Raw genomic sequence first — 23,803 nt, forward strand, 5'->3', positions numbered from 1 at the left:
TGAATGATAAAATATTGTGAATTCTCCACATTGTCTGTAACATACTTTGTAGAATACAAGGAGAGGTGCCCAGAGCAGAAATTACTATAGAACCTTGTTATAATTCTTCCCGCAGATGTGTATTTAAGTGATTAGGATGAATTGTACTTCTCCCTTCATTTTACTCTTTGAAGAAGACCATACAATATAGGTGCAGAATTAGACCATTCAGCACATCGAGTTTACTCTGAGATTCCATTATGGCTGATTTATTATCCCTCTGCATCCCATTTTCCTGCTTTCTTCCTTTAACTTTTGATGCCATGATTAATCAAGAACCTGTCAAACCTCCCCTTAAATATACTCAATGACTTGGCCTGCACAGCTTTCTATGGCAATAAATTCCACAGATTCACCCCCGCCCCCAATGCTAAAGAAATATTTTCTCAACTCTGTTCTAAATGGCCATGCCTCAATTCTGAAGCTGTGCACTCTGGTCTTTGACTCTCCCACTATAGGAAAAATCCTCTCCACATTCACTCTTCGGTAGGTTTCAATGACATCCTCTCTCATTCTTCGAAATTCCAGCGAGTACAGGCCCAGAGCCATCTAACATGCTTCATATGTTAACCCTTTCAGTTCTGGGAAAATTTGTATGAAACTCCCCTGGACCCTCTCCAATACTAACATCTTTTCTTAGATTAATGGGCCCAAAACTGCTCACAATACTGCAAGTGCAGTCTGCCCAATGCCTTATAAAGCCCCTGTTAACACTGCATTTGTCTCCCTTATCATCGACTCAACCTGCAAGTTATACTTCAGGGAATCCTGCACAAGGACTCCCAAATCCCTCAACACCTCTGATATTTGAATATCATCCTCCATTTAAAAAAATAGTCCACACCTTTATTAGTCCTACAAAAGTGCATGATGATATTCCATCTGTCAGTTCTTTCCCCAATCCCCCAATCTGTCTAAATCTTTCTGCAGACCCCCTAATTCCTCTATACTACCTGCCCTCCACCTATCTTCCTTTCATCTGCAAACTTGGTCACAAAGCCTTCATCCAAAGCAATGACATATAATATGAAAAGAAACAGTCCCCATATCCACCCCTGCAGCACATAAATGGTCACTGGCAGCTAACCAGAAAAGGCCCCTTTATTACCTCCTGCCAGTCAGTCAATCTTCTACCCATGGACCAGATGGTATTCACCCATATGGATTCTGAAAGAGATGGTGGAGGCATGAGTAATGATCCTTCAAGAATCCATTGCTTCTGGCATGGTTGTGGAGGAATGGAAAATTGCAAATGTTATTCCACTCCTCAAGAAGAGAAAGTGACAGAAGAAGGGAAATTTTTGGCCAGTTAGTCTGACTAAGTGGTTAGGAAGATGTTGGAGTTGATTGTTAACGTTGTGGTATCGGGATACTTGGAGGCACATTATAAAGGCCAGAGTCAGCAAGGTTTCCTGAAAAGAAAATCTTGCCTGACAAATCGGATAGTATCCTCTGACAAAATAATAAGCAGGATAGACAAAAGAGAATCAGTGAACGTTGTGTACTTGGATTTTCAGAAAGCCTTCAACAAGAAGCACACATGAGGCTACTTAACAAGTTAAGAGCCCATTGTTTTGCAGGGAAGGTACTAGCATGGACAACGCAGTGGTTGATGGCAGGAGGCAAAGAGTGGAAATAAAGGGAGCCAGTGACTAGTGGTGTTCCACAGAGGTCTGTGTTGGGAGCGCTTCTTTTTATGTTATATGTCAATGACTTGGGTAATGGAACTGATAGCTTTGTGGCAAAGTTTGTGGACGATATGAAGATAGGTGGAGGAGCAAATAGCTTTGAAACAGTAGACAGGCTACAAAAGGACTTGGACAGATTAGGAGAATGGGCTAAGAAGTGGAAGATGGAATACAGTGTCAGGAAATGTATGGTTATGCACTTTTGTAGGTGAAATAAAAGCATAGATTATTTTCTAAATGGAAAAAATTCCAAAATCTATGTCGCAAAGGGACTTGGGAGTCCTCATACAGTTTCTCCCAAAGGTTAACTTGCAGGTTGAGTCAGTGGTGAGGAAAGCAAATGTGATGTTAGCATTCTTTAAAGAGGACAAGAATATAAAAGCAAGGATGTAATGTTGAGACTTTATAAAACACTGGTGAAGCCTCACTATGAGTACTGTGAGCAGTTTTGGACCTCTTATCTAAGAAAGGATGTGCTGACATTGGGGAAGATTCATAGGAGGTTCACGAAAATGTTTCCAGGTTTGAAAGACTTATCAAATGAACATTGTTTGATGGTTCTGGGCCTGTATTCACTAGAAATCAGAAAAATGAGGGGTGACCTCATTGAAACATATTGAATGTTGAAAGACATTGATTAAGTGGGTGCTGAGGACTATGACTAAGACCAGAGGACACAGTCTCAGAATAAGGGGGTGTCCTTTTAGAACAGAGATGAGGAGGAAATGCTTTAGCCAGAGTAGTGAATCTATGGATTTCATTACCACAGGTGGCTGTGGAGGCCAAGTCATTGGGTATATTTAAGGCAGAGGTTGATAGATTCTTGATTTATCAGGGCATGAAGGGATAAGGGAGAAGGCAGGAGACTGGGGCTCAGAGGAAAAATGGATCAGCTATGATGAAATAGCAGAGCAAACTTGATGGGCCAAATGGCCTAATTCTGCTCCTATATCTTGTGGTCTTATATTATGATCATAGTCTCCTAAGGGTTACTTTGCCTTAAGCTCACTAATCAAATCTGGGTCATTACATAGCACCTAATCCAGAGTTGCCATTCCCCCAGTGGGCTCAACCTCAAGATGCTCTTAAAAATCCATCTTTTAGGCATTCTACAAATTTCCTCTCTTGAGATCCAGCTCCAACCTAATTTTCCCACTTTGCCATATTGAAATCTCCTATGATTATTACAACAGTGCCCTTTTTACATGCCTTTTCTATCTTCTGTTTTAGCCCACATCCTGGTTACTTTTTGGAGAGCTGTATGTAACACCCATCAGGGTCTTTTTACCCTTGCGGTTTCTTAATTCTACCCACAAAAATTTTATTTCTTCCAATCCTATGTCACCTCTTTCTGAGGATTAGATTTCATTTTTTACCAATAGAGCCACCCTACCCCCTCTGCCTACCTGCCTGTCCTTTTGATACAATGTGTATCCTTGGATGTTAAGCTCCCAACTGTGATCTTCTTTCAGCCAAGACTCAGGGATGCCCACGACATCATTCCTGCCAATCTCTAAATGCACTACAAGATCATCGACCTTATTCCATAAACTGTACTGCATGCATTCAAATATAACACCTTCAGTCTCAATTCACCGCCCTTTCTAATTTGAAGTAAATGATTCTGTACTCATCACCATTTTTGATTTAAGGTAAGTGATGCTGTTGGGCAAAGACCATGTGATCAAACTTTTTTCCTGAGGTTCATAATTGTACAATCATTTCTAGGTCATACTTGTAAGGTTATAAAGCTTGATTATGAACTACAGAGCAGAAGGTGTGGTGGCATGCTGAGGTGTGAAGAGTAATCACATACAAGAAAATAGACATGCAGAATTTCCACTGGTAAAAGCATACAGTGATAATATGCTTGTAGTTTCAATGACATCCCACTACAATGCATCATAATGTATTCAGTATTTAAAAAATACAGCAAAATCAGTTTCGTCAGACCAATTTTACTTACCTAGCACCCAAAATTCATAAGCAGTTGAATTTATAAACATTCAACTTATAATTGATTTTATTGTTCTGTGTGAGGGCCAGTTTATTACTGTGCAGCAAAGGAATAAAAACAGTTTTAGAGCAGACTACAAATGTGCATTACTTAGTATCACACAAGTCAGTGAACAAGGAGATCCCCAATGGATATACACAAAGCTGAAAATCTAGAAGTAAGTTAAGGTGCTAACTGAATTGTGGTTGTCTGTGATGTAGGTTGGAGATTTATGTTTAAGTAGATTCTATGTTCCATTTTCTTTTGAGATGCCTCAGAGAGCTCACCAATGTCTGTTCTCCCTCCGCAGGTGTTCAGAGTGCACTGTATAGTTTGATGCTCTCTCTGATAATCTGTGTCGCAGCAGTTGCTATTTTTACCACTCACGTTCTACTACTTCTACCAGTGCTCTTGACCATTTTAGGTAAGACAAACAATATATATTTTGTGCTGTCTGTTATGCACCCTACTAATTGCAATGTTGATTGAAGTAAGTTGATAAGTTGTCTGATGGAGCCTTTCGGTCTCATTGTAGAAGTGTAGAAGCAGAATTGCTGTTCTGTTCAATACCCATAATGGCAGTAGCTAAGTAACTACATGAGGAGAAGCGTTAACATAAAACTAACTGCACTTCCAACACAATTAGTTGCATAAACCTGAGAAAAGGTGAAGCATCAAAACAGACCAATATCACTCTGCTTTCTTCAATATTAATAAAATGCATGCTAATTATGTTTTAGGATTTTAGAGTCTATTACAGTTAACTCAATTTTTGTCACTAATTAATAATATGAAGAAAACTCAATGACTGATATGACCATCATTGTTTGATGTGTCATATGACATCATCATTATGTGACATGTCGTATGATGTGGACGATCATGGTCTTTGACCATGATTGTTCTTTCAAATTTTTCAACAGAAGTGGTTTTCCATTGCCTTCTTCTGGGCAGTGTCTTAGCAACACAGGTGACCCCAGCCATTATCAATGCACTTCAGAGACTGTCTGCCCGGCATCTGTGGTCCCATAACCAGGACGTAGTATGCACCAGCTGCTCATACGACCATCCACTACCTACTCCAATGACTTTATATGACCCTGACCAGGAGGCTACACCTTTCCCAAGGGTGACCTGCAGGCTAGCCTTACACCTCCTTTGGTAGAGACATATCCCCACCCCACCACCCTGTCAATAACTGATAACTTGATCCAAAAGTTCAGATAACCACAAAACAACAAGTAATTGCATAGAGCATATACCGTACACATTGCTAAATGTGTATGTATTCTTGACACTCCTTCAGTTATATTGTGGAGTCAATCCTCAGTGCGAGAAAGCCTGAAAGTTATGAAGCATTAAGGTTATCTTGTAGGAAGATTGGTTGTGTACTTGGTGTGAACTGCAGGGCTATGAACCTTGTTCCAGAAAGTGGATTTGCAGAGTTAGCTCAGAAGTAAGAAGAATTGTCATAGAGCCACACTGCACAAAAACAGGCCCTTCCACGTGTCAAAGCTGACCATCGGTAAGAGTCCATCTGCTTGTGATATTAATTCTACCCGCTCCTGTCCCTCCGAACTTGATTCCACATATCTCAACTCCATTATATTCCCATTGGCTCAATCAGTTCCTACCACTAAGCACGTTTCCTACCCTTCCCTGCTCTCTGCTTTCTTTGTCAAATCATCCCTCCCTACTGATTTTGTTCCTGACAATTAACCCTGCAAGCAAGATAGGTACCACACCTGCCCCTACACCTCCTCCTTCAATACAATCCAGGGCGCAGAACAGTCCTTCCAGGTGAGGCTACTGTATCTGGTGCTCCAGGTGTGACCTCCTCTTCATTGGTGATACCCAACGTAGATTGGGGGACTGTTTCATCAAGCACCTTCAAAGAGCTGGATTTCCCAGTCGCCACCCATTTCAATTTGACTTCCTGTTTCCATCCGACATGTCTGCCTATGGCTTCAACTGCTACCTCAAATTCCATCTCTGTAACCTCCATTCTGATGGCTAGAGCAACAATTACTCTAATTTCTCTTACCTTCCCTTCTCTCTTTTCCCATTCCCCATTCTGGTTCCCCTCACAATCCTTCTCCTCACCTGCCAATCATCTCTCTCCAGTGTTCCTCCTCTTTCCCTTTCTTCAAAGGCCCACTGTCCTCACCTATCAGATTCCCCCTTCTTTAGCCCATCACCTCTTCCACCTCTCAATCCTAGTTTCTTAGTTCATCTCCTCTCCCACACCCAACCACCTTCTCTCCCATCTGGCTTTATCTATCAACTGCCAGCTTGTATTCCTTCCCCTCCTCCCACTTTCTTGTTCTGGCTTCTGCGCCCTTCCTTTCCAGTCTTCATGAATGGTCTCATCCCAAAACGGAGTCAAGGTTTGCAGAATCAAGTAGTTCCTCTCCACAGATGCTGCCTGACATGCTGAGTTCCTCCAGCACTTTGTGTGTGTTCCTCTAGAAATCTCCTATGTTTAACCTATTTACTCTATCCATACTAATATCATATACTAGCAATTGGTCTGCAGCCTGCTATGCCTTGGAGATTCAATTGCCCGAATTGCCCGTCCATATGATCTTTAAATGCTGTAAGTGCCTCCCTCCACCACCTGCAGATTCCAATTATCCTGTGAATGAAAAAAATGTTACTCAGATCCCCTCTAAGCCTCTCAGTACTCTTCTAAGTCCATTAGACATCATCAACTGCTCTGCTATCTTCAATATATTTAGTTACTTCTTTAAAAAAAAACTAAATTTAATTAATGAGATGGAATCTTCCAGCAAAAAAAGCCATGCTGAATGTGACTGATAAATTCCATCAAATCTATGTACAGATTGATCCTGGCCCTCAGATATTTTTTCCAATAATTCCCTAACACTGACATTAGTCTAACTGACCTACAACTAACATAAAACCATAAGACATAGAAACAGGATGAGGCTATTTGGCCCATAGAGTCTGTTCCACCATTTCATCATTTCCTCTCAGCCCCAATCTCATGCCTTCCTCCCATTTTCCTTCATGTCCTGATCAGTCAAGAATCTATCAACCTCTGCCTTAAATATACATGCGGACATAGCCTCCACAATGCCTGTGGCAATGAATTCCACAGATTTACCACTCTCTGGCTAAAGAAATTCCTCTACATTTCAGATCCAAAAGGATGCCCCTCTATTCTGAGGCTGTGTCCTCTGGTCTTAGACTCTCCCACTATATGAAAAATCCTCTCCATATCCACTCTAGCAAGGCCTTTCACCATTTGATGGGTTTCAATTAGGTCACCCCTCATTCTGCTGAATTCCAGTGAATACAAGCCCAGAGCCGTCAAACGCTCTTCATACGACAAGCTGTTTAATCCTGGAATCATTTTCATGAACTTCATTTGAACCCTCTCCAGTTTCAGCACATCCTTTCTAAGATAAGGGGCCCAAAACTGCTCACAATACTCCAAGTGAGGCATCACCAGTGCTTTATAAAGTCTCAACATTACATCCTTGCTTTTATATTCTAATCCACTTGGAATGAATACTATGATTGCATTTGCCTTCCTCACCACAGACTCAACCTGCAAATTCACCTTTAGGGAATCCGGCACAAGGACACCCAAGTCCCTTTGTGCTTCAGATTTTTGTATTTTCTCTCCTTTTAGAAAGTAGTCAACCCTTTAATTTCTTCTACCAAAGTGCATGACCATACATTTCACAACACTCTATTCCAAATCTGCCACTTCTTTGCCCATTGTTCTAATCTATTTAAGTCATTCTGTAGCCTCTCTATTTCCTCAAAACTACCTGCCCCTCTACCAATCTTCGTATTGTCTGCAAACTTTGCAACAAAGTAATCAATTCCATCATCCAAATCATTGACATATAACTTAAAAAGAACCGGTCCCAATACAGACTCCTGTGGAACACCACAAGCGACCAGCAGCCAACCTCTCTTTGCATCCTGCCAGTCAGCCACTGCTTTATCCACGCTAGAATCTTTCCTGTAACATGTGGGCTCATAGCTTGTTAAGCAGCCTCGTATGTGGCACCTTGTCAAAGGTCTTCTGAAAATACAAGTACACAACATCAACTAATTCTATCCTGCTTCTTATTGAAATTTGCAGTTTTCCAATTTTCCAGAACGATGCCTGAAACAATTGATTCTTTACCAATGCCTCCACAATCTCTTCACCCGCCTCTTGCAGAAACCTGTGGTGTACGCCATTTGGTCCAGGTGACTTATCTACCTTCAGATAGAAACATAGAAAACAGGTGCAAGAGTAGGCCATTCAGCCCTTTGAGCCTGCACCACCATTCAGTATGATCATAGCTGATCATCCAACTCAGAACCCTGTATCAGCCTTCCCTCCATACACCCGATCCCTTTAGCCACAAGGGCCATATCTAACTCCCTCTTAAATATAGCCAATGAAGTGGCCTCAACTGTTTCCTGTGGCAGAGAATTCCACAGATTCACCACTCTCTGTGTGAAGAAGTTTTTCCTCATCTCGTTCCTAAAAGGCTTCCCCTTTATCCTCAAACTGTGAACCCTCATTCTGGACTTCCCCAACATCGGGAACAATCTTCCTGCATCTAGCCTGTCCAATCCCTTTAGGATTTTATACGTTTCAATAAGATCCCCCCTCAATCTTCTAAATTCCAACGAATATAAGCCTAGTCAATCCAGTCTTTCATCATATGAAAGTCCTGCCATCCCAGGAATCAATCTGGTGAACCTTCTTTGTACTCCCTCTATGGCAAGGATGTCTTACCTCAGATTAGGGGACCAAAACTGCACACAATACTCCAGGTGTTGTCTCACCAAGGCCTTGTACAACTGCAGTAATACCTCCCTGCTCCTGTACTCGAATCCTCTTGCTATGAATGCCAGCATACCATTCGCCTTTTTCACTGCCTGCTGTACCTGCATGCCCACTTTCAATGACTGGTGTATAATGACACCCAGGTCTCGTTGCACCTCCCCTTTTCCTAATCGGCCACCATACAAATAATAATCTGTTTTCCTGTTTTTGCCACCAAAGTGGATAACCTCACATTTATCCACATTAAATTGCATCTGCCATGAATTTGCCCACTCACCTAACCTGTCCAAGTCACCCTGCATCCTCTTAGCATCCTCCTCACAGCTAACACTGCCGCCCAGCTTCGTGTCATCCGCAAACTTGGAGATGCTGCATTTAATTCCCTCATCTAAGTCATTAATATATATTGTAAACAACTGGGGTCCCAGCACTGAGCCTTGCGGTACCCCACTAGTCACTGCCTGCCATTCTGAAAAGGTCCCGTTTATTCCCATTCTTTGCTTCCTGTCTGCCAACCAATTCTCTATCCACATCAATACCTTACCCACAATACCATGTGCTTTAAGTCTGCACACTAATCTCCTGTGTGGGACTTTGTCAAAAGCCTTCTGAAAATCCAAATATACCACATCCACGGGTTCTCCCCTATCCACTCTACTAGTAACATCCTCAGAAAATTCTTTGAGATTCGTCAGACATGATTTTCCTTTCACAAATCCATGCTGACTTTGTCCAATGATTTCACTGCTTTCCAAATGTGCTGTTATCACATCTTTGATAACTGACTCTAGCAGTTTCCCCACCACCGATGTCAGACTAGCCAGTCTATAATTCCCCGGTTTCTCTCTCCCTCCTTTTTTAAAAAGCGGGGTTACTTTAGCCACCCTCCAATCCTCAGGAACTAGTCCAGAATCTAAAGAGTTTTGAAAAATTATCACTAATGCATCCACTATTTCTTGGGCTACTTCCATAAGCCCTCTGGGATGTAGACCATCTGGCCCTGGGGATTTATCTGCCTTTAATCCCTTCAATTTACCTAACACCACTTCCCTACTAACATGTATTTCCCTCAGTTCCTCCATCTCACTGGACCCTCTGTCCCCTACTATTTCCGGAAGATTATTTATGTCCTCCTTAGTGAAGACTGAACCAAAGTAGTTATTCAATTGGTCTGCCATGTCCTTGCTCCCCAGATCTTTCAGTTTCCCAAGAACCTTCTCCCTATTTAATGGTAACCTCACACACTTTATGACCCCTGACACCTGGAATTTCCGCCATACTGTTCGTGTCTTCTACAGTGAAGACTGATGCAAAATACCTCATCAGTTTGTCTGCCATTTCCTTGTCCCCATTACTACCTCTCCAGCATCATTTTCCAGCAGTCCAATGTCCACTCTCGCCTCTCTTTTACACTTTATGTAACTGAAGAAACTTTTGGTATCCTTTTTAATATTTCTGGCTAGCTTCTTTTTGTATTTCACCTTTATCTTCTTAATGACTTTTGTATCTGTTTTCTGTTGGTATTTGAAAGCTTTCTAATCCTTTCACTTCCCAATTAATTTTGTTCTATTATATGCCCTCTCTTTTGCTTTTACATTGACTTTGACTTCCGTTGTTAGCCTCTTTGGGTTGTATATATCTGTTCTTTCCAAATTGTTTCCAGAAATTCCGGCCATTGATGATCTGCCATCATCCCTGTCAGTGTTATTTTCCAATCAATTCTAATAATTCCCTTTACTCCACTGTAATCCTCATACACCTGACTTCTCCTGTTAGCTACTCTTGCCTTATTACCTGGCTTATTCCTGTTGTGTACCATGTTTGAGATCTTCTAGTCATCTGGCACCTCACCTGTAAACAGCAGAGTTTGAAATGTCTCCATTCGGGTTCCAAAATCTCTCCACTTGCTTCCCAAAACTGCCCTGGACACATTTTATCAGTCCCTAGGGAGTTATTCACCCTTATGCCTAATATCTAGTATCTCCTCTTTTTTCATCTTATCATGCTGTGAAATTTCACCATCCCAATTGAAATCTACCCTAGACCCACCCCTGGCATTCTCTCTTCTCCCCACCCCATCAGGCAGAAGATACCAAAGCCTGAAAGGACATACCACCAGGCTCTAGGACTTCTTCTATCCCACTGCTAGCATCTTAAACAACCTCATGTACAATAAGGTGGAGTCTTGGACTCACAATCTATCTCATAATGATCTTGCACTTTACCATTTACCTGAACTGCACTCTTTTTGGTAGCTTTTACCTATTCTAGCTCAATGCATGGAGTAATGATTTGATCTGTATATACAGTTTGCAAGACAAGCTTTTCATTGCATCTTGGTACAAGTGACAATAATCAACCAATACCAAAATTATAGCATCTTTCTCCTTGAAAAGAATTCACTTAAGACCTTGTCCGCATCATCAGGCTCCACATTGATTGCCTTAATTACCACATTCTTTCCTTAATACCTTTCTGCTCTTATTATACTTATAGGTTTTCCTTAATTTTATCTGCTAGTAATATTTTGTACCCCCTCTTTGTCCTAGTAGTGGTTAGGGCATTGGACTAGCGATCTGAAGGTCCTGGGTTGGAGCCTTGGCCGAAGCAGCGTGTGTGTCCTTGAGCAAGGCACTTAGCCACACAATGCTCCAGTCTACCCAGCTGAGAATGGGTACCGGCAAAAATGCTGGGGGTTAACCTTACGATAGACTGGTGTCCTATCCGGGGCAGGGGGGGGAGTCTTGTACTGTCAGTTGCTTCATGCCACGGAAACCAACATAAGCACCGGCCTAATGGGCCACAAGGCTCGTGACAGACTTTAATCTTTAATCTTTGTCCTAGTACTATGCACATTTTCCATACCACTGAAGGGCCTCCCTAAGTCCCAGTACTCTATAAGTTTCATAAATTCCTCAGGTGAGGCAATACTTCTCCTGCAAATATGTTGGGGTCATCTATCATATTTGTGCTCTCAATACACCCTCCTACAGCGGTGAGACACAAAGTACATTGAGGTACAGCTTTGTCGAGCACCTGTGCTCATTCCTCCACACATACAGAATCCCACAGTTGCAACCCATTTCATTTCAACTTCCCTTTCAGACATGTCTGTCCACAGCCTCCTCAACTGCCACCATGAGGCCGAACTCAGGTTGAAGAAACATCTTATATTCTGTCTGGGTAGCCTCCAACCTGATGGCATGAACATTCATTTCTCTAACTGCCGGCCATTTCTCCCCCCCCCCCCCCGCCCCATCCTGCTCTCTTTCTATTCCCCTTCCTAGTTACCTTCTCATCCTTCCTTTTCTCCTCACCTGCCCATCATTTCCCAACAGTTACCCTCTTCCTTCCCATTCTTCCATAGTGTACAGTCTTCATCCATCAGCTTCCTCCTTCTTCAGAACTTCACTTCTTCCACCTATCACCTCCAAGATTCTTAGTTCATCTCCTCTCCCACCCATCTTCTTGCTCATGTGGTTTTACTTATCAACTTCCAGCTTGTATTCCTTCCCCTCTCTCCACCTACTCAGTCTGGCTTCTGCTCCCTTCCTTTCTAGTTTCGATGAAGGGCCTCTGCCCAAAACATTGACAATTTATTCCCCTCTATAGATGCTGCATGACTTCCTGAGTTCCTCCAGCATTTTGTGTGTTTATGATATGCTTCCCTTTGTTTCTTTATCAAACCATTGATATCTCCCAATATCCAGGGTCCCCTGGTCTTGCATTTTTACTCTTCAGCTTTACGGGAACTCATTATTGCACTTGCTGAACTAAAATTAAGTTAGAAGGATATCTCCATGGTTTATCAGGCCACATCAAAGTCAAATACAGAAGCAATGTTATCAAAATATAATAATATCTTCCAAAATACATACATATAATCACCAAACACAAGGCAGTTATTTAGACTGGTGTTGAACCAATTTGTATAAAACTTAATTTGTTGTATGCTTGTTTCTCAGAAGTAACTCTCAGTAAGTCAATGTTAAGGGTTGTTGCCATTCAGAGTCCAAACCTCATCAAAGATCTTACAGCCAATTCTGAGTAAACCTTTGCAGGTTAATTGTCCATGGAATTTGATCAATTCCTATCAGAAGATAAGAGATTAGGAGCAGGAGTAGTCCCCTCCACCCCTCAAGTTGATCTCCTCCAGCTCGCATTTTCTCTTCTATTCCAGTTCTCCAAGACCTCAATCCTCAAATCCTTCAGGAATTTTTTTAACTGTACTTTAAATATTTCTAGTATTCGCAGCTCTCTGGGGTAGAGATTGTCAGAGATTCCCTACCATCTATGAGATGAGGTTTCAATACACCTCAATTTGAAATGACTGTCTCTTTATCTTGAAACTATGCCCTCTTGTTCAAGACCCTCCTGCTGTGAAAAGATCTCAACTTCTACCCTGTTATGTCACTTTAAGATCATATATGCTTCAGTAAAATCACATTCCCTTCTAAACTCCAGAGAATACAGACACATCCTGTTTCATACCTCTTAACAGGACAACCTTCTCATCCCAAGAATTAGCCTGGTGAATCTCCTATGGACTGCCTCCAATGCTACTGCATTCCTTCTTGGGTAAAGGAGCCAAAACTTCCTACTACTCCAGGTGTGGCCTCACCAACACCCTGTACTGTAATACTTTATAATACTGTAGAACATGGATCAGCAGCTGGACATGGAATGTCATGTCTGTAATTTGTGGGGTAAAATTGGATCTGTTAGGGTTGAGTTATGAGGATAAACTTGATAGGCTGGGGCTGCTTTCCCTAGAATGAATGAGGCTTGTGGGTTACTTTGTAGAGGTGTTTAAAATAAGAGAAGCCTAGATAAGATGAATGACAATAGACAATAGGTGCAGGAGTAGGACATTCAGCCCTTCAAGCCAGCACCGCCGTTCACTGTGATCATGGCTGATCATCCACTATCAGTATCCAGTTCCTGCCTTATCCCCATAATCTTTGATTCCACTATCTTTAAGAGCTCCATCCATCTGTTTTTTGAAAGCATCCAGAGACTTGGCCTCCACAGCCTTCTGGGGCAGAGCATTTCGTATATCCACCACTCTCTGGGTGAAAAAGTTTTTCCTCAACTCCGTTCTAAATGGCCTAGCCCCAATTCTTAAACTGTGGCCTCTGATTCTGGACTCACCCATCAGTGGGAACATGCTTCCTGCCTGCAGCGTGTCCAATCCCTTAATAATCTTATATGTTTCAATAAGATCCCCTCTCAGCCTTCTAAATTCCAGAGTATACAAGCCCAGTCGCTCCAATCTTTCGACATATGACAGTCCCGCCATCCCGGGAATTAACCTTGTGAACCTACGCTGCACTCCTTCAATAGCAAGAATGTTCTTCCTCAAATTTGGAGACCAAAACTGCACACAGTACTCCAGGTGTGGTCTCACCAGGGCCCTGTACAGCTGCAGAAGAACCTCTTTGCTCTTATACTCAATTCCCCTTGTTATGAAGGCCAGCATGCCATTAGCTTTTTTCACTGCCTGCTTTTACTTGAATGCTTGCTTTCAGTGACTGATGTACAAGAACACCTAGATCCCTTTTCCTAACTTGACTCCATTTAGATAATAACCTGCCTTCCCATTCTTACCACCAAAGTGGATAACCTCACATTTATCCACATTAAACTGCATCTGCCATGCATCTGCCCACTCACCCAGCCTGTCCAAGTCACCCTGCATTCTCATAACATCCTCCTCACGTTCACACTACCTCCCAACTTTGTGTCATCGGCAAATTTGCTAATGTTACTTTTAATTCCCTCATCTAAATCATTAATATATAACCACAGTATTTTTTGCAAGTTTAAAACTAGGTTTGAGGTTTAATGGGAGAAGGGAATGATTTAAAGAGGACCTGATTGGTATGTTCCCACCCAGGAAGTGGTAAGTAGGTGCCAGAGGCAGGTATAATTGCAACTTTTAAAAGACATTTTAAATGTTGCAATTATACTATCACAGCCTGGTGTGGGAGCACCAATGCCCTTGAATGGAAAATCCTGCAAAAATTAGTGAATATGGCCCAGTCCATCACGAATGAAGTCCTCCGAACTATCGAGCACATCTACATGAAATGCGGTTTCAGGAAAGCAGCATCCATCCTCAGAGACCCCCACCACCCAGGACATGCTCTCTTCTCACTGCTGCTATCAGGAAGGTACGAGAACCTCAGGACTCGCACCACCAGGTTCTGGAATAGGTACTATCCCTCAACCATCAGGTTCTTGAACCAAACAACAGGAATTCTGCAGATGCTGGAAATTCAAGCAACACACATCAAAGTTGCTGGTGAACGCAGCAGGCCAGGCAGCATCTGTAGGAAGAGGTGCAGTCGACGTTTCAGGCCAAGACCCTTCTTGAACCAAATCGAATATGTTTACTCAACTTCACTTGCCCCATCATTGAAATATTCCCACAGCAAATAGATTCACTTTCTTTATCTCGTGTTCTCGATATTTATTGCTTATTTATTTATATTACTGTTTCTTCATTTTTGCAGTTGCACAGCTTGTTGCCTCCTGCACTCTGGTTGAATGGCCTGGTTTGAGTGTTCATTAATAACCAATCAGTGAAGTAAATTATCACTGTGCACATTCGCTCACATTGTGCATTTGTTTCTCCTCCTACTTACTTAACAGTTGCTTATAATTCAGGTTGTTACTGCAAACCTGGAGCCAGTGAAAACAAAAATTATAGACATCATCACTCCTAAATAATATCACTTGCTTGTCCCGCCTGCTATTTCTGCTGTGCTTCAAAACACATTATCTTCCCAGAATCGTGGCATAAAGAGTGCAAGTTGTCAAGTGGAAAGCAAGGAATACCAGGAGAGTGGAAGGCTGTCATGCAGAAGAATAAATAAGCCACTTGCCACTGGTTGATTAAGACATGTGAGAAACAAAAGCTCTTTCCAAACTCGCCATCTCAGACTCTGCTTGCACATGCAGACACAGGATCCTGTTCCTGTAAACTGTCTGTAAGTCAGAAAACCAGCTACGATCTGAGCTTCCAGATAGCAGAAGGTGCCTGCACTCCACATTGGCTGGCAAATCAATCCACCAGTTTTCCATATGTAAAAGCTGTGTGCAGACCAGGTGTTTGTAACTTGTTTTCCTAAACGGTGCCGCTCGACAGCACTGTCGGAAGGTAAAACGGTACAGCATAGTAGTGGCCCTTCAGCCCTCAATGCTGTACTGACCTTTTAAGCTACTCCAAAATCAATCTAACTTTTCCTTCCTACACAGTCCATAATCCTCCATTTTTTTTTCATCCGTGTGCCTATCCAGGAGACTCCATGCCCGGCAGTGTATTCCAGGCACTTGTATAAAAAAACCTGCCTTTGATATCATCCCTAAATGTTCATCCACTCACCTTAAATGGATTTTCTCTGATATTAACTGTCACCCTGAGGGAAAGGTACCTGCTGACCACTCTGTCTATGCCTTTTATAATCTAATACCCCTCTATCCCAGTCACCTCTCATCCCCCTTCACTCCAAAGAAAAAACCCTAGCTTGCTCAACCTTTCTTAATAAGACATGCTGTCTAATTTAGGCAGCGTTCTGGGAAATCTCCTCCACAGCTTCGTTAAAACTTCCACATCCTTAATAATAAAATATAAAATAGAGAATGACAAATAAAGCATTTTGTATCTCTTCAGTGGTAGGTAACTGGATAGAATTTGTCACTTTCCTGAACGTGTGATGTTTTATTTGATGGGAGGCTGCCCGTGGTATAGATCTATTGTCACAGCTCGGCTCAATGTGACCTTGACTTTGGAAAAGATTTGTGTGACACCTGGGAATTACTAAGGCCCATTGGGTTTACCGTTTCTCTTGTAGTCAGCCGATCTTGATATCACATGGAGTCTCCTGAGTTAAGAGGTAATGGATTCAGGGAATTCCTGAGATTTAAGCACATAATCAATATTGACATTTCAGTGCAGTTTTATTTTCAGAAGTGCTATATCAGCAACAAGCCATTACCTAAGAGTCCTTGAAGTTGAACAAAACTGGCTGCTGGCCAGTGTTAATCAACCAATCAATGCTTCAAAAAATGTTTCGTTACCTGGTTAGTTATCCCGACTCACAAACACGAGGAAATCTGCAGATGCTGGAGGTTCAAGCAGCACACACAAAATGCTGGAGGAACTCAGCAGGCCAGACAGCTTAAGGCCATAAGACATGGGAGCAGAATCAGGCCTTTCTGCCCATCGAGTCTGCTCTGCCATTCCATTATGGCTGATCCCAGATCCCACTCAACCCCATACACCTGCCTTCTCGCCATATCCTTTGATACCCTGACTGATCAGGAAACTATCAGCTTCCACCTTAAATATACCCACAGACTTGGCCTCTACAGCAGTCTGTGGCACAACGTTCCACAGATTTACTACTCTCTGGCTAAAGCAATCCTTCCTTACCTCTGTTCTAAAAGATAACCCCTCAATTTTGAGGCTGTGCCCTCTAGTTATGGATACCCCTATCATAGGAAACGTCCTCTCCACATCCACCTTTCAACATTCGGTAGCTCTCAATGAGATCCCTCCCCACATTTTTCTAGGTTCCAGTGAGTACAGACCCAAAGCTGCCAAATGCTTCTCATATGTTAACCCCTTCATTCCCAGAATCGTCCTCATGAACCTCTGGACTCTCTCCAATGACAACACATCCTTTCCGAAATATGGGGCCCAAAACTGTTGACAATACTCAAACTGCAGCCTGACTGGTGTCTTATGAAGGCTCAGCATTATCTCCTTGTTTTTATATTCTATCCCCCTTGGAAAAAATGCCAGCATTGCATTGGCCTTCTTTACCACAGACTCAACCTGTAAAGTAACCTTCTGGGAGTCTTGCACAAGGACTCCGAAGTCCCTCTGCACCTCTGATGTTTGACCCTTCTCCCCATTTAGATAATAGTCTGCACTATTGTTCCTTTTACCAAGATCATATATTTCCTAACACTGTATTCCATCTGCCACTTTTTTGTCCATTCTTCCAATTTGTTTAAGTTCTGCTGCAATTGCATTGCTTCCTCAGTACTACCTACCCCTCCACCTATCTTCAAATCATCCGCAAACTTTGCCACAAAGCCATCAATTTCATTATCTAAATTACTGACAAACAATATGAAAAGCAGCAGTCCCAATATTGACCTCCGAGGAACAACACTAATCACCGGCAGTCAACCAGAAAAGGCCCCTTTTATTCCCACTCACTGCTTCCAGCCTGTCAGCCATTCCGCTATCTGCACCAGTATCTTTCCTGTAACACCATAGGATTTTATCTTGTTAAGCAGCCTCATGTGAGGCACCTTATCAAATGCCTTCTGAGAATCGAAGTAAATGGCATCCACTGCCTCTCCTTTTTCCACCCTGCTTGTTACTTCCTCGAAGAATTCCAACAGATTTGTCAGGCAAGATTTCCCTTTAGAAGAACAATGCTGACTTTGATTTATTTTATCTTTAGTCTCCAAGTACCCCAAAAGCTTGTCCTTGGTAATGGACTCCAACACTTTCCCAACCACTGAGGTTAGGCTAACTGGCCTATAATTTCCTTTCTTTAGCCTTCCTCCCTTCTTAATGAGTGTAGTGACATTTGCAATCTTCCAGTCCTTCGGGACCATGCCAGAATCAAGTTTTTCTTGAAAGATCATAACCAATGCATCTGTTATCTCTTCAGCAACCTCTCTCAAGACTCTGGGATGTGGTTCATCTGGTCCAGTTGACTTATCCACCTTAAAACCTTTGAGTTTGCCTAGCACTATTTCTTTTGTAATAGCAATGGCACTCACTCTTGCTCCCTGACACACACACAGACCTCTGGCACACTGCTAGTGTCTTCCACAGTGAAGACAGATGCAAAGTACTCATTAAGTTCATCTGCCATTTCTTTGTCCCCCCCTTACTTCCTCACCAGCATCATTTTCAGTGCTCCAATATCAACTCTCACCTCCATTTTACTCTTTATATAACTGAAAAAACTTTTGGTATCCTGCTTTATAATATTGGCTCATCTGCCTTCATATTTCATATTTTCCCTTCTTGGAGCTTTTTTAATTGCCTTATGTTGGATTTTAAAATCTTCCCAATCATCCAACTTCCCATGCACTTTTGCTACCTTATATACCCTTTCCTTGGCTTTCATGCCATCATTAACTCCCTTTGTCAGCCATGGTTGCTTATACCTGCCATTTGAGAACTTCTTCCTCTGTGGGACATATCTATCCTGCACCTTGTGAACTATATCCAGAAACTTCAGCCATCTCTAGTTGGCCATCATCCCCACCAGTATCCTCCTCCAATCCACTTGAGCAAGCTCCTCTCTCATGCCTCTGGAATTCCCTTTATACCATTGTGATACTGATGCATGTGAGTTATGCTTCTCCCTCTCAAATTGTAGTATGAATTCAACCATATTATGATCACAACCTCCTGAGGGTTCCTTTATGTTAAGCTCCCTAAAAAGATCTGGGTTAATACACAACACCCAATCTAAGATAGCCTTTCCCCTCATAGGCACAAGCTCAAGCTGCTCTAAAAAGCCACCTCATGGCATCAACAAATTCCCTCTCTTGTGATCCGACACCAACCTGATTTTCCCAATCCCCTTGTATATTGAAGTCCCCCATTACAATTCTGTCATTATCCTTATTACATGCCTTTTTCAGCTGCCTTTGCGATCTCAACCCCACATTGAGCTACTATTTAGAGGCTTATATTTAATTCCATAAAGTTTTTTTACCCTTGCAGTTTCTTAACTTGTTCCACAAAGATTCAACATTCTCTGACCCTATTTCTCCTCTTTCTAAAGATGTAATTCCAACTCTTACCAGTAGAGCCACACCATCGTCTATGCCTTCCTGCCTGTCCTTTTGTGTTAAGCTCCTAACTATGGCCTTCTTTCTGCCCACAACATTATGCCGACCAATCTCTAATTATGCCATGAGTTTGTCCACCTTATTCCGAATGCTATGCCCATTTAAGTACTGCACCTTCAGTCCTGCATTCTTCACCCCTTTGAATTTTGCCTCTGTGGTACAATTTAACTCTTTGCTCTGTCTGCATTTGTACCCAATCATTGGCTTGTCCTTCCTTACATTCATGTTACACCCATCATCTAGCATTAATGGAAAAGTCAACGTTTCGGGCTGAGACCCTTCATCAGGACTATTCATCTTGTCTATTCAAATGATATTGTTCTGTACAAACAGGATACTTGTTTACACACAATGCATCAGTATCTATACCATATTCCTTTCCCATGTTCTTTGTCCTTGGTGAAGTGTGGGGGGGGGGGGTCACATGCTCTGTACAATAATGTGCTTATCTGTTATATTTCACTAGGTGTCATATGCTTGATGGTTGCTATCATGTACTGGTTGGGCTGGGAAATGGGAGCAGTGGAAGCCATCTCATTGTCAATCCTGGTGGGATCTTCTGTGGATTATTGTGTCCATCTCGTTGAGGGTTACCTGCTGGCTGGGGAAACCCTTCCAACAGCCGAGACTGATGTAAGTGGAACCAGCTAAATGTTTTGAACTTTCTTTTGATTTATAGCCCATTATCTACCTTGTGGCTCCAAAAATCAGAACTATGTGAGATACCTAACATCTGGGGATGTGGTCTAGCTAAGGAAACAACAAAAGTGAAGGTGGGGAGTTACAGGATTTCCATGTAAATTACTGTGAAACAAAGTAATGAGTTAGCCGGCCGCTGGTGTAGTGGCATCAACACCAGACTTCGAGGCAAACGGTCCCAAGTTTGTATCCAGCTGGCTCCTTGCACGCTTTCCATCCGTGCTGGACTGAGCATCAAACTAGTAACTCGACCTCACAGAAAACAGACAAATGCTACAGAAAGGACAAAATTTCCACCCAATGTGTCACAAGGCACAAAAAGGAACAACAAAGTAATGAGAGACTATATGAAAAATACATTTTGGAAAAATTGAAAAACATTTAACTGCACAGATCAGTAGCTGTACATTTGAGAGAAATTTGAGGCAAATCACATACTTGATTGAATTATCACTTAGTGTCATGGTAACCAATTGTGCATAGCAGCAGGGAACTGTATAAAAGCCCAAGTCTTACACAATTTATTTTCTATCAATCAGTGGTACAAATATTTGCTAAGATTAAGAGATGGCAACAAGAAGGCTGTTTACAGTGTCATTTTTATGTGCAGTTATGGATCTGGGAGAAAAGGAGCTGAAATGGAACCTTTTCACCCAACTCCCTCTGCTGGTTGTTGCATCTGATGTGACTACTTTCTGTTGAAATCTGGAGCCTATGCAATGCTCACTGTTGCAAAGGGAGAGATTCACCTCTAGTTTCTCTGTGAACACTGGTTTTCTGGAGGCTTGACTTAGATATAGAAAGCGATGTTTTCAGGAACGTACTGTAGATATAAAAGGGCAGATTAGATGGTTTTAGAAAACACACAAAATCCTGAAGGAACTCAGCGGGTCAGACAGCATCTAGGAAGGGAATTAACAGTTGATGTTTCGTGCTGAGACCCTTCATCAGGACTGTTTGTTCCCCTCCATAGATACTGCCTGACCTGCTGATTTCCTCCAGAGTTTTGTTTGTACTAAAGGAAGAATTGTAGAAAAAATCATTGCCTTGCTGGCATTCACTTCTAAACTCAGAGAGATAAGGGGAATTTAACAACAGATCCTTCTTGTCACTGTGCATCTTCAGAAATACCATGAGCTGTAGCATCTCACGCATCTCCCTGGTATGCAAGGTCACTTGCTGCTCAAGTCTGGCATCTGCAGAATGTCTCGTCCCTTTTAGATGGTTTTAGGAAGGGCAATAGAGTGAAGTGTGTGTTCTCAGTAAGAGCAAGATGAGGCATTTGACTGAAACCAGAGAAAATACCCAAAGAGAGGGAGCTACTCTCTGACCACACGAGCAGCAGGACAGTAGTTACTGGGTTTTTATGTTGTCCAAGTTGCATGCCATCCTGGACAATGTCTCCCATCCACCACATAATGTACTGGTTTGGCAGAGGAATACATTCAGCCAGAGACTCATTCCACTGAGGTGCAACACTGAGCGTCATAGGAATTCATTCCTGCTTGTGGCCATCAAACTTTACAACTCCTCCCTTAGAGGGTCAGACACCCTGAGCCAATAGGCTGGTCCTGGACTTATTTCCATCGGGCATAATTTATATATTATTATTTAATTATTTATGGTTTTATATTGCTCTATTCTTGATTGGTGCAACTGTAACGAAACCCAACTTTCCTCGGGATCAATAAAGTATTCTATCTATCTATCTACCTGTGAAAATAGGGGAAGACACTATGGACAAGGTGAGCAAAGCAATGACATGGGGGAACCTAAGAGAGAAATGAGACAAAGATGAGATAATCAAGATTAGGAACCAAGAGGTTCTGCAGATGCTGGAAATCTGAGCAACTCACAATATCTGGATGAACTCAGCAAGTCAGGCAGCACCTTTGGAGGGGAATTAGGAGTGGACATTTTGGGGATGGTCTCAGCCCAAAAGGTCAAATGTTTATTCCTCTCCATAGATGCTGCCTGACTTGTTGCAATCTTCCAACATTTTTTGTGTGTCCTGTATATGAAGATTAGGACTGTGAATAGGGGAAAGATAGCAGAAGACAGAAACACAAGAATGGTGGTGTCAGCCTGAATGAGAGTGAGGTCTGGAAAATTTAGAACTGGTTTACTATTGTCATGTGTACCAAGATATAGTGAATTGCTTTTGTTTGTGTACCACCCAAGCAGATCAAACCTTTCATAGTACATTAAGGTGGTTTAAAACAATGCAGAATATAGTGCAGCAGCTACAGAGAAAATGCAGCACATGGAAACTAATAAAGTACAAGGCCCACAACAACATAGCTTGGGAGATCATCCTTAGCATATGAGAGGTCCATTCAAGGAGATATCTGTGGGATAGAAGCTGTCTTTAGGAATGGTTGCACATGTTTTGGATAGAATGGTTGTAGATATTCCCTTTGTTCTCTGCACGTCTCCCTCCTTCAGCAAACTTAACCATATTAAATTTCTAAATTTTCCTGGTTTTGATGAAAAATAATTAACCCAAATAACAATGCAATTTCTCTCTCCACAGATGCTGCCTGACTTGTTGAGTACTTCCAGCATTGTCTGTTTCTGTTTCAAACCTCCAGCATCAGCAGTTTTTCTTGCTCAATTGCTGGTTGAACATGTCCACTAATATTCTGTCTTGTTTGATTAATAGGATAAATGCAAAGCAGGGAAATGGAGAACTCTGGCAGCTGTGAGACATGTTGGTGTTGCCATCGTATCCAGTGCCATCACCACTGTCATAGCAACAGTCCCTCTCTTCTTTTGCATCATTATTCCATTTGCCAAGTTTGGGAAGATTGTTGCCCTGAATACTGGCATCTCGATCCTGTACACATTAACTGTTAACACAGCCCTGCTCAGCATTCTGGCTCCAAGTGACTTCTATCGGTCAAGAAGATCTTTCCTCAAGGCAGTTATAGGAGTAGTTATCATAGGTGGTGGAGGATTCTGCATCTGTCTCATACTGATTAAACTGGGAGTCAAAATCCCTCTCCCCAATGTATCAGCTCTGTAATTTATTTATACATTTTAAGAGACTTCAAAAAATGCTTAAAAAAGGGAAATTTGTCACAATGCAAAAAAAAAACCCAGAGTATTTTGTCAACTTTTTCCTCCCTTGGTGATAAATGATTTCAGACTCCCTGATGCTACTCCATACGACATCTACAGGGGATGTTATGAGTGCAGTTTCCCTGTTGGTTAGATGGATTCGGAATACTTTCACCATTTTTAAGGGGACAAGTTTAAGTAGTGGGATAAATGGTTATTCTCAGTAGTTTCTAGTGACCTCTTTGCCAATTATACTTCTTGCATATGACAGTGAAAAAATCTTCTCGTCACTGCCGAAAGTTGAAAGCTGTCATGTTAATACAGTGTTCCATCTTCTAGCTGAGCCAAGATTGTTCCAATTTGAATGATTTTCTTCCAGATTGCTGTCAGTGTCCATAGTCAGGCCTCAGGAATACAAACCAGGACTGTAAATTCACATCAGTTGTACATTCTGTCTCCCTAAGAAGGAACATGATCTGAGAAAGGACCATTGACCATACGTTCAAACACTACACACAGGAGCAGGCTCTTCAGTCAAACATGTTGCAAGACAAATCTTTGTTTCAGTCAATTTTATTCCATTTGGTGTTTTATTTTTAAGTATTTACG

General features: G+C 42.0%; 1 protein-coding gene across 1 annotated transcript in view; it reads left to right on the forward strand.

Annotated features, from left to right (window-relative positions):
- The window catches only part of disp3 (dispatched RND transporter family member 3), a 310,321-nt gene extending 287,162 nt beyond the window's left edge, over positions 1 to 23,159 (forward strand). Inside the window, exons 18-20 of the mRNA XM_072244981.1 lie at positions 4,034 to 4,147; positions 19,902 to 20,068; positions 22,797 to 23,159. Coding sequence (XP_072101082.1) covers positions 4,034 to 4,147; positions 19,902 to 20,068; positions 22,797 to 23,159 — 644 coding nt within the window. The remainder of the gene's footprint in view (positions 1 to 4,033; positions 4,148 to 19,901; positions 20,069 to 22,796) is intronic.
- The last annotated feature ends 644 nt before the right edge of the window (positions 23,160 to 23,803 follow it).

The sequence above is a fragment of the Mobula birostris genome, chromosome 27 (assembly GCF_030028105.1).
Source record: "Mobula birostris isolate sMobBir1 chromosome 27, sMobBir1.hap1, whole genome shotgun sequence".
Classification (NCBI taxonomy): domain Eukaryota; kingdom Metazoa; phylum Chordata; class Chondrichthyes; order Myliobatiformes; family Myliobatidae; genus Mobula; species Mobula birostris.